At 40.5% G+C, this 12131-nt stretch overlaps 1 protein-coding gene across 3 annotated transcripts in view; it reads left to right on the top strand.

Annotated features, from left to right (window-relative positions):
* Positions 1-11817, top strand: part of fbxo15 (F-box protein 15) — a 63072-nt gene extending 51255 nt beyond the window's left edge. For all 3 annotated transcript variants that reach the window (XM_087986298.1, XM_087986299.1, XM_043688452.2), the window contains 2 exons: positions 1558-1682; positions 9864-11817. In XM_087986298.1, the coding sequence (XP_087842424.1) occupies positions 1558-1682; positions 9864-10133 (395 nt within the window). In that variant the 3' untranslated portion in view covers positions 10134-11817. The remainder of the gene's footprint in view (positions 1-1557; positions 1683-9863) is intronic.
* Positions 11818-12131: the final 314 nt, after the last annotated feature.

Raw genomic sequence — 12131 nt, 5'->3', positions numbered from 1 at the left:
CTTGCTTTTTTTATTCTGGTGTGTGGTTGATTACAGTGCACTTCTAAATATTCGACTTGGGATTACTGATTCCACATCTTGATTATCCAACCTAAAATCTTCCCTTTCTTTCTGCTGCTGTTATGTTATGCCTTCATTTTCAGGGCTGCCTGCACCCCTTTTATATCTCCTCTAAAAGTTAATAAATCTGAAATATTTAATTCTCAAATTCTGTTATTTTGTAACCACGTTTCACTAATGGATGTTGGATCAAATGCACCTGCGCCATTAATTTTACTTTTGAGAATGCTTCCATGTGTTCATATATATTGTCTGCTATTATCTTTCTTCTGTTACCTTGGTCAATAATAAAATATTTTCCTTGAACTCTTTGCCTCTTCTATCCACTTTGTTAACTTTTAGCCAAATTCTGCACAGCCGATGTGTTTCTCTTAGCCTTCTCTGAATGCTCCTACCCTCATTCAGGAGTTGAAAAACATGTCAAATTTCCTAGGTTTTTGCTTTGCCGAGGCAGTGAAAAACAAAACAAAGAACTGTGGATGATGGAAATCAGAAATTGCTGGAAACCTCAGCAGGTCTGGCAGCATCTATGAACAGAAATCAGTGTTAATATTTTGGGTCCAGTGACCTTTCAGAACGTTTTTCAGCAATTTCTGATTTTTGTCTGGACCGTTTGTCTCAGTTTGATTTGTTTGTCTCATTGGCTTGTCTCCTTTTTGGCAATACCATTACCCGTGCCCCACGAAGCAAATCTTTGTCTCCCAGATCATTCATTCAAGCATACAGTTAATCTGCAATTTGTTTATCCTATTCTAACCTGTGTTTGGATGAGGTAAAAAAATCACTATTGTGAGGTTTGCTTTGTAATTTAGAGTCAAACCCCTCCGACTCTCTCTCAGAAGAGCATCATTCCAGGTCCTGCCTATATTGTTGGTTCCTGTGTGAATCAGGACAACTAATTCTTCCATTCCAAGTTCTTCTGTTTACTGTGTTTTTTTTGTTTAAAAAATGTAAATCAAACTGTTGGATCGCTTTCTAGCTGCAGCAAAAATGGAGTCTATTTGAACTCTGCACTGAATTCAGATAGCCCTGCTGGGTTTGGATTTTCCTCCATGTGTGAATCACATGGTTTCCCTATGGTTGTAATTGAAGATAGGACATCTAAATCCAGATTCCCAATGCCATTTTTTTTGTTATGCTGCAGAGTCTTCATGACTCCGGGAGAATCCATGGCTACTTTTGTGTGACCTTTGGGTCAGCAGATGTACTGGAGAGTCTGGGAAAAATTCTGTGTCGTTGAGTGAAGCCAGTCAGCCATGTATCAAAATAAACCCCTGAATATTAAAAAAAACTTCAACGTAATTATGTCTTGTGAGTAGGATCAGGTCATAATTGCTGAGACTGACCAATGTTTTCTTCTTAAACCTCCATTTTCAGTATCAAAAGTTTGTCTTTCTTTGCTTTGATATGTTCTGGAAACTTAATCTGTGCTTTGATTCTAATTGTATGATCAGTTGATTCTGGTATTTTGAATTCAATGCTCTCTCCCAATTTCAGAGTTCATCCAGAATGGCTTTTTGCAAATAACGGTTATCAGTTCAAATAAAGAATCACAGCACAGCACCATCAGTGGAAATCTCTACTTACCTTGGAATACAGAATCCCTAAAAGGAAGTATACAGGTGTGAGAATTTGTACTTTTGTCCTGATTATAGTTTTTTGATTTGCAAATATTTCAATCTGAAGCTGTTTTCCCATTCTGCATCCATCATTGGGTCACCTATCTGATTAAAATGTAAAGAGATTTGCTTCTATCTATTTATTTCTTTATACCGTATATACTGGAATATTGGTCAAAATTTTTTGACTGTTCTTTTAAGGTTACATTTATGAGGTCAACTATTACATGGATACTGCTTTTGAGGGGCTGAAATTCATGCCTGTCAAAATTCATACCGTATCATTAGCTGAAACCCAATTGATCTCTAAGTGAATAAAGAGGGATAAAACAACAAATTACCGTAATTCTGAAGGCCTGGAGCTGAGCGGGATGACTGACCGATTGGAAAGCCAGAGCTGAGCATGATGGCTGACACAGTGACTCATAAGTGTTGATCTGTTATTGGTGAAGAACTAGGATTGACTTTTACATGAGATATATGGAAAATTCCATTTTTTTTTTTTTTACCAGAAACAGATGGGTGACTTTTAGATGAGATCGACTATGATGACTCTGGCAATATCATGGCTGGATTTCCAGCACTCTACTCCAGTAATCCATAACAAATTGAGGCAGAAATATCTTTCACTTTTCTTTAAAGTGATGCCTGTTGCCATAAGTACATGACACATGGAGACAGAAGTAGGCCATTTGCCTCAGAGATAAAATCAACCTGTTCAAACATGTGGGACTTGAACCTAGTCTACTAGCTCAACAATACCACTACCATTGCACCACAAGAGTCTGTGGTCCACCATTCAATGAGATCATAGCTAATCTGAAAAACCTCAAAGCCACTTCATGATGAAATGTGTATACCTCTCAGCATTGAATATTCTTAAAATGCCAGACTCTACAATACATCTTTCCTTTGATATGGGGGACTGAAACTAGTATTCCAGTTGTGATCTGGTTAGTCCTTGTGTAGTTTGGTAAGACATCCCTATTTTTAAACTCCATTCCTTTTGAAATAAAGGGCAATATTCCATATACATTCCCTATTATTCACTGAACTTGGTTGCTAGCGTACTCTGATTCATAAATGACCCCTAAATGCTTCTGTGCTCTGGCTTTCTTCAGTATTTCACTATTTAATTAATATTCAGTTGCTCTATTCTTCCAAAGTGCATAATCAACCATTCTCCCACATTTAGAGTCATAGAGATGTACAGCATGGAACAGACCCTTCGGTCCAACCTGCCAGCACCTGGCCCACATCCCTCAACTCTTCCTATTCATATACCCATCCCAATGCCTTTTAAATGTTGCAATTGTACCAGCCTCCACCACCTCCTATGGCAACTCATTCCATACAGGTACCACCCTCTGCGTGAAAAAGTTGCCCCATAGATCTCTTTTATATTTTTCCCCACTCACCCTAAACCTATGCCCTCTAGTTCTGGACTCCCCGACCCCAGGGAAAAGACTTTGTCTATTTATCTAATCCATGCCCCTCATAATTTTCTAAACCTCTATAAGGTCACCCCTCAGCCTCCGCTCCAGAAAAAACAGCCCCAGCCTGTTCAGCCTCTCCCGAAAGCTAAAATCCTCCATCCCTGGCAACATCCTTGTAAATCTTTTCTGAACCCTTTCAAGTTTCACAACATCTTTCTAGGAAGGAGACCAGAATTGCACGCAATATTCCAACAGTGGCCTAACCAACGTCCTGTACAGCTACAACATGACCTCCCAACTCCTGTACTCTCTAATCTGACCAATAAAGTCCTGCACAATCGACATGTAACTGAGTCCAGGGTTTACCCAGCCATTCCCACAAATGTGAGGGAACTGCTGCTAGTAATCTTTGGCCTTGTTGGCACTCTGGGCACTGCTCCACCAATGCAGCCATGTCTGCATTCAATCCTGGCCACATTATATTTCATGTGCCAAGTTTTTACCCACTCATTTAACTTGTCTGTATCCTTCTGCATACACTCATCCTCACCACTTGAATTCCTGCCTACTTTTGTTATCCACACCTTGGTGATCATATATTTATTTCTGTCATTATTAAGTAATTAATAAACATTGTAAGTAATTGTGGCTCCAGCATTGATTCGTGTGGCATGCCACGAATTACAAGGAGTTGCCACTCTGAAAATGCTGCTCTTATCAAAATTCTGAACTGTAACTTGTGGTTTTTGTGTAAGTTATGTCAAGTTTTTTGGAGGGATTCTTACTGCATACTGCACATGATAGCAACATTTATTATATCTAACTACATACCCTGTTGCTATGGAATCCCTCATATCTGATTCTATCCGCATCTCACTGTGTACTGCTCCTTAACCAACTCACTACTGTGGATAAAGTGAGGTCTGCAGATGCTGGAGATCGGAGCTGAAAATGTGTTGCTGGAGAAGTGCAGCAGGTCAGGCAGCATCCAGGGAACAGGAGAATCGACGTTTCGGGCATAAGCCCTTCTTCAGGAATGAGGAAAGTTTGTCCAGCAGGCTAAGATAAAAGGTAGGGAGGAGGGACTTGGGGGAGGGGTGTCGGAAATGTGATAGGTGGAAAGAGGTCAAGGTGAGGGTGATAGATTTTCCTCATTCCTGAAGAAGGGTTTATGCCCGAAACGTCGATTCTCCTGTTCCCTGGATGCTGCCTCACTACTGTGGATATCTGCCGAAAGACCATAGTTCATGGTACCCATGCCGTATTTTAAAGACTGCTGTGCACCCCTATGAGGTCTAGCATTCCAAAGATGTCCTCCTTAGTGAAGGGTGAAATCTGGACAGTGAGAGGGAAGATAGTGTCACAATTTACCACAATGCCAGGTAAGGGTTGTACTCCTCTCTGCTATCTCACGCCCACTTTATCTCTGCTACTGTACCCATCTCCCTTCTTGGCTCATGTTCTTCCCTCACTTGTTCTTGTTTCACTCCTGTGAAGCACTTCTAACCATGGACTGGTTGCTGCCCACTTTCTTCCTTGGAACATCTCACTATCTCTCAATCACCTGCATCAGTACTGACTGTGCCACCCTTTCATTCTGTGAGAAGACAGCCCACAATGGAGGAGAAAGGACTCTAATGAAGAGAGGATCCTGGCCTTCGCAGGAGAAGACTGGCCCCATTCCTGCCATCCATGTTCTGACAGTGGAGTAAGAACCACTCTTCACTCTACTGTAACTCTCTGATAAAGCAGTCTATTTTTATATATATCATTTCTAACCACTGACCATGACCATTTCTCTCTCTTTTTTGACTTCTAGATACCACTGGCATGTCTGCCTCTGCAGAGAAACAGCTGGCTCTGCCAAAAGCTGATACTTTGCCTTCTGAGAGAAACTATTGGCAAGACTGCCTGTGCACCCACCAACAGCTCAGATACTGACACCTTGGTGGGAGCATTAATATTAGAATGTTGGGAGCACAGCCTGGTGAGCACCTCACTGTAACAGTTCTGCAGCTAGTCAAGGAAGACATGTCTCTAAGTGCTAACACTCGGGACTGCCAGAGCCAGGTACCTGCTTAATCCCAGGCAGGAGGAGACCAGGCACCTTCTCAGTCTCAGGCAATAGAACATTACAGTGCAATACAGGCCCTTTGGCCCTTACGTTGCGCCGACCTGTGAAACCAATCTGAAGCCCATTTAACCTAAACTATTCCATTTTCATCCATGTGTTTATCCAATGACCATTTAAATGCCCTTAAAGTTGGTGAGTCAATTACTGTTGCATGCAGGGCATTCCACACCCCTACTACTCTGAGTAAAGAAACTAGCTCTGACATCTGTCCTATATCTATCAGCCCTCATTTTAAAGCTACGTCCCCTCGTACTGGCCATCACCATCAGAGGAAAAAGGTTCTCACTGTCCACCCTATCTAACCCTCTGATTATCTTGTATGTCTCAATTAAATCACCTTTCAACCTTCTCTATAATGAAAACAGCCTCAAGTCTCTCAGCATTTCCTCATAAGACCTTCCGTCCATACCAGGCACCATCCTAGCAAATCTTCTCTCAACCCTTTCCAAAGCTTCCACATCCTTCTTATAATGTGGCGACTGGAACTGCGCGCAATACTCCAAGTGCGGCTCCACCAATGTTTTGTACAGCTGTAACATGACCTCATGGCTCTGAATCTCAATCCCTCTACCCATAAAAGCCAAGATACCATTTACTGCCTTAACAACCCTATCAACCTGGGTGGCAATTTTGAGGGATCTTTGCACATGGACACCTCTCTGTGCATCTACACCACCAAGATTCTTACCATTAGCCCAGTAGTCTGTATTCCTGTTGCTCCTTCTGAAATGAATCACCTCACACTTCTCCGCATTAAACTCCATTTGCTACCTCTCAGCCCAGCTCTGCAGTTTATCTATGTCCCTCTGTAACCTACAACACCCTTTGGTACTAGCTCCACCGACCTTAGTGTCTTCAGCAAATTTACTAACCCATCCTTCTCTGCCCTCATCCAGGTCATTTATAAAAATGACAAACAGCAGTGGCCCCAGAACAGATCTTTGTGGTACACCACTAGTAACTGAACTCCAGGATGAATATCTCCCATCACTCACCATCCTCTGACTTTTTTCAGCTAGCCAATTATTGATCCAAACTGCCAAATCATCCTCAATCCCATGCCTCTATTTTGTGCAATAGCCTACCGTGGGGAACCTTAGCAAACACCTTATTGAAATTCATGTACACCACATCACCTGCTTTACCCTTATCCACCTGTTTGATCACCTTCTCAAAGAACTCAGTAAGGTTTGTGATGTAGAACTCTACCCTTCACAAAACCTCGTTGACTATCCCTAATCAACTTATTCCTTTCTAGATGATTATAAATCCTATCTCTGAAAATCTTTTTCCAACACTTTACCCACAAAGTAAAGCTTCCTGGTCTATAATTTCCAGGGTTGTCTGTACTCCCCTTGAACAAGGGGGCAACATTTGCTATCCTCAAGCCTTTTGGCACTATTCCTGTAGGAGAAAGTGAGGTCTGCAGATGCTGGAGATCAAAGTTGAAACTTTATTGCTGGAACAGCACAGCAGGTTAGGCAGCATCCAGGGAACAGGAGATTCGACGTTTCGGGCACAGGCCCTTCTTCAGGAATGCCTGTTTTCTTCAGGAATTCCTGAAGAAGGGCCTGTGCCCGAAACGTCGAATCTCCTGTTCCCTGGATGCTGCCTAACCTGCTGTGCTGTTCCAGCAATAAAGTTTCAACTATTCCTGTAGACAATGACGATATAAAGATCAAAGCCAAAGGCTCTTCAATCTCCTCCCTGGCTTCCCAGAATCCTAGGATCAATCCCATCCAGCCCAGGGGACTTAAATATTTTCACATTTTCCAGAATTGCTGACACCTCCTCTTTGTAAACCTCCACCCCGTCTAGTCCAGTCGCCTGTATCTCAGTATTCTCCTCGACCAAAATGTCTTTTTCCAGTGTGAATACTGACAAAAAATATTTATTTAGCGCTTCTCCTATATCCTCTGGAAAGGGCCCTATGTTGTCAGCAATCAGGGACTTCTTCAGAATATACATGCAGGAAAGGACTGGCAGATAGGTATGTTGGGAAGCATTGTCCAGAAGCTGCAGCAGTGTAGCAACTGATGCAGTTGTCTCGCTGTCTCCACGGACAGGTTGGTGGTTGCCATGGAGAGAGAAATCCAGCGTACTCAACATTTGCTGAAGAGCTGGTCTTATTCATTTTATTGTCCCAGCCGTAGGACCTGAGGCATGGTGACAAATGGATGGGGAGCCTGGTCCAAAGAGACAAGGCTGTGCAAGAAGGCACTCAACCATAGGAAATAGGAATAGGAGTAGGCTGTTCAGCCCCTGCAGCCTGCTCTGCCATTCAATAGGGTCATGACTGATCTGACATCTCTCATTCAATTTCTTACCCTTTTTCCATATCCTTTGATTTCCCCTTCTGGTAAAAAAAAATTGTTTGGACTTTAAATATGCACATGGATTCTGCCCCCACAACTGTCTCTGACAAGGAGTTCCAAAGAGACTCAATCCTCTGACGGCAACTTTATAAATACTCCCAATGTAAGCACTGTCTGAGTCACTTGGTGATGATCCAGTTTCAGCTGGTTTTAAGTTAAGTTATTGTTTGACTGAAATGCTTGAGAGGAAAACAGACCTGCTTAAGGTTAACGATTGCACCATTTAACCTATCTGTTTCATTTTAATGCCACCTAGAAGCTAAATTAAGTTTGTGCTAATGACCTTCCCTCCATCATAAGGTCAGAATGTTGGCTGATAATTGCATAATGTTCAGCATCATTTGTGATTCCTCCGATATTAGAACACACTATGGTCAAAAGGCAACAAAATCTGGGCAGTAACCAGGCTCGGGCTGAAAAGTGGCAAGTATCATTTGCAACACACAAATGCTGGTCAAACATAATCTCCAAGAAGAGACTATTTAACCACCATCCCTTGTCTTCCAATGATGTTACCCAGCTCTGAACATCCTGGAGGTTACTATCAACCAGAAACTCAACTGGACAAGCTAGAAAAAAAATAATGGCTACAAGAGCAGGACAGAGGCTAGGAGTATTCTGGCAAGTAATGACAGAAAACCTGTCCCCTCTCTGCAAGGCTTATATCAAGAGTTCCCACTTGCCTGGATGGGTGCAGTTCCAACAACCACTGGAGAAGCTGAGGGATACTATCCAGCACAAAGCAATCTACTTGATTAGCATGACATCCACAAGCATCCATTCTCTCCACCACCGACATTCATTAGAAGCAGTTTTTACTGTCTACTATATTCACAGCAGATATTCAGCAAAGGTCCTTAGATAGCACCTTTCAAACTCATGAGCGCTTCCACCTAGTGCAGCAAATACATGGGAACACCACCACCTGCAACTTACCCACCAAGCCACTCACTATCCTGATTTGGAAACATGTCACCATTCCTTCTGTGTTGCTGGGTCAAAGTCCTGGAATTCTCCCCGTAAGGGCATTGTGGATCTACCTACATAAGATGGACTGCATTGGTTCATGAAGGCAGCTCACCATCACCTTAAGGACACCTAGGAATAGGCAATACATGTTGGCTAGCTGGTGATGCACACCTCCACAAATAAAGAAAAATAGACTTTCTTACCCAATAAATCAGCACATTCAGTACTAGTTCCCACAACTGACTGCCATTCAGTAATTTCTGTTGCATTATGTTAAAAACTGAAATTAAACTAAGGAACTTGCATTTATATATCTCCCTTCATTGTTTATGGATTTCCTTTCACGTATTTCATTAGTTGGGAAACTTGAATTGTATTATAGGGAAACGCAATAGGAAATTACCTGCTCAGGTAACCTTTCTTAGTGAGGTTACTTAAGGGGGCAATCCAGTTGATTATTCTTGAATAATAGTGGAATCTTTTACACTTGCCTTAGAGATCAAGAAGGGCTTCAAAAACTGCATCATAGTACTGCAGTGTCAATCTCAATATTGAACTGAAGTGTCCATGGAAAGATTCTACACTACTCTGAAAGGGAAGTTAAGTTCACGACATTCTAACCCAGTGATAGGACCAATACTGAGCTAAGGTTGACAGCTAATCTGGTAGTGCTGTCATTGCACAGTCTGCTACGTCTCTGCTGAGTTTTTTTCTGCATTGGAATTTTGATTTGATTTATTGTTGTAACATGTACCTAAGGGCAGTGAAAAGATCTGTTTTGCAAGCAGTACAGACAGATCATAGGGTGCTTAGACAGAATGAAGCATACAAGGTTACTGCTGCACAGGAGGTGCTCAAAGCGAGATCAACATTCGATTTGGAATTAGAGGTCCATTCAGCAGTCTTCATTTCAGCTTTTTATTTTCAGATTTCCAGTATTTGCAGTACTTTATTTTTATTATCAAATTTTTGATGTTAGTTACTAGATTAAACTTGTGGGATTACTGAAGCAGCTGGAAATGTGTTGCTGGAAAAGGGAAGCAGGTCAGGCAGCATCCAGGGAACAGGAGAATCGACGTTTCGGGCATAAGCCCTTCTTCCTGAAGAAGGGCTTATGCCCGAAACGTCGATTCTCCTGTTCCCTGGATGCTGCCTGACCTGCTGCGCTTTTCCAGCAACACATTTCCAGCTCTGATCTCCAGCATCTGCAGACCTCACTTTCTCCTCAAGGATTACTGAAGCATTAAACTATTTGAATTTCTAATTTCAGCACTGTTGCTTAATGGATGTGACTGTTCTGGATGAAGCAGAAAAACCATTTTGGAGTGTAAGCTCACCAGTAGCTCTGCACTCAGTTAGTACATCTACTATAAGATATAGCTACCTGGGCGAGAGACAGGCAATTGATTACGAGGATCCAGAAGGAAAAGTTCATATAGAGCTAATGTGGTTGGAAGAAGAACAACAATATTACATTGTCAACCTTGTCCTTTATTTTATTGTTAAAAAAATAAATGCCTGGTTTGCAACAAATTACTAATTGTCCATATGAAGCCCTATGGCTAACTTTAACAATCATCTGTTCCATGCACATAAACTAATGTTCCAATCTGAGTGAGTAATTAGGCTGAATTCTGTGAGGATTTCCAAAATTCAAAATTGAGTTTATCTTTAAAAATTATTTCTCATACAGTCAGGATCCCAGACAATTGGATTACAATCTCAAATTCCTTTCTTTCTGATATTGGTTGCTTCTATTTTAAAATGATGCTTATTGTTTGCTAAAGTTCTCCAATATTTTCCTGGTTACACTAGAAAACAATCATGTTTTCAGGCAGAATTAATACAGGAGATTGCTGTCTGTCCTGTTGCATTTGTAATGTTTAGGATAAATTGGTATGACAAAATTTGCATGACTTTCATAAGGCCCATTCTGCAAAGGGCGACCTGCTTGCACCTTTGCTTAACTCTTGTCTTTTAAGACGTCCAACTTTGAATAACTTCTGAGGTTTGGAGATTCTGGAAAAAAAAACTCAAGTAAAAGGAAAATAAATAAAAAGTGGGCATAGAGAAGTAAGTGAGTTGTAAACTAACTTCAGATGCCTTTTGTTAGAAGTGTAGGAAATCTGTATTTGAACTTTATTTTCTGGTTTATGTTGTGGTATGTAATCTTTAGCATATTCTTTACCATATTCCTTAAGTTAGACCTGCATTACCAATGTTCGCATTCTATCAGTCGCTGAAACTTCTACACGTTTAATTTGAAAGAAGTGTAGAACACTTTTTTTCTGTTCTACTTTAATTCAAAAGGCCTCAATCAACTCCAGCAGTTGAAAAGCTGGTCAGTAGGTTTGTTTCTAGTTAAGCCTGAGGATGCTGATGGAGACTGTTCAATTAGTTGAAGTGAGGCTTTTGGAACTTAATCATGCAACTGATTTTTAAATGTTAGACCATTTTGGACAGCTGTTTTCTGTCGTACTTTGAAAGGGTAATTATAGCAAATGGATTCACTTTGAATTTTTGTAGAATTTTCAAAATTGGTGGCGGTTTTCTTAGAATATTTTGACATTAAAAGCTGGAATGTTTTAAGTAGAAAAAGTGCAGTAATATTTCAGAGACCATTGTGTACTTATTTAATCAACTGGCTAAAATTGCCATTTTAAGAACTATTTGTTCTCGCTGTCCAAATCAGTTTAATATTTAGAAGCCGGTTCTTATCAACTTATAATTGAAAAGAGAGCATAATTAGTAAGATGTTAATTAAAACCTTTTTCGAATTCAAGTATGTTATTTGTCCTGCTGTGTTCTATCTTTTTATAGCAAGCTTCCTGTTCTGTTTGTTTTAACTGCAGTAATAACACATGGATGGCAAAAGCTGTTCATCAGGCCACAATCTGTGACCTTATTTTAGCCATTTATTGATGTTGTCAGTTTCAAGAAATGTGGAAGCTCACTTTATTTTACTGAAAGCAGATTGATATTGACAGTCTCAGATTTTTGCATCAGTAATGCTGTAGAAATCTTCATCTCGTTTTCACCAAAAGTGCTGAATAGAATGATGAGAATGCATTTAAAACTATATCTTTGTTTTCATGAAGACCAGTTTGTCACTTGTGTGACAGTTTAATTATGCTTCAGCTTAATGGTTTAACATTTGGGAATGATTAACAAAAAAAAAGTTTTAAGTTAAGCAAATGCAACAATAAATTAATCTTTTGAATATATTTTAGTTGGTACATTCATTTCTGGATAAAAAGCGAGTATGTGACGAAAACAGTTTTGATGTTAAAGCTTCTCAAATTCTCTTAAAACAGCTTTATTTTTATACACAACTTAAAAGATTTCTCTTGCTTATCAGAGATTAGAATTATTAAAAGCCTTGAGTTACTTTATGTATTTCTGGTACCAAATCATCCTCCTGAGTTGGCACATCATTTGGAACATCTGCATGGAGGTTGATTTGCACGCTGGAATTTTTTTCAGTTTGATGCATCTCGATCAAGGCCTGAACGACCACCTGGAGGGGACAAAAATATCC

This window comes from Chiloscyllium plagiosum, unplaced genomic scaffold (assembly GCF_037043375.1).
Source record: "Chiloscyllium plagiosum isolate Xiang-an unplaced genomic scaffold, Cpla_swu_hap1 HiC_scaffold_4, whole genome shotgun sequence".
NCBI lineage: Eukaryota > Metazoa > Chordata > Chondrichthyes > Orectolobiformes > Hemiscylliidae > Chiloscyllium > Chiloscyllium plagiosum.
The sequence above is the reverse complement of the archived record's forward strand: the minus strand, read 5'-3'. Positions and strand labels throughout refer to the sequence as shown.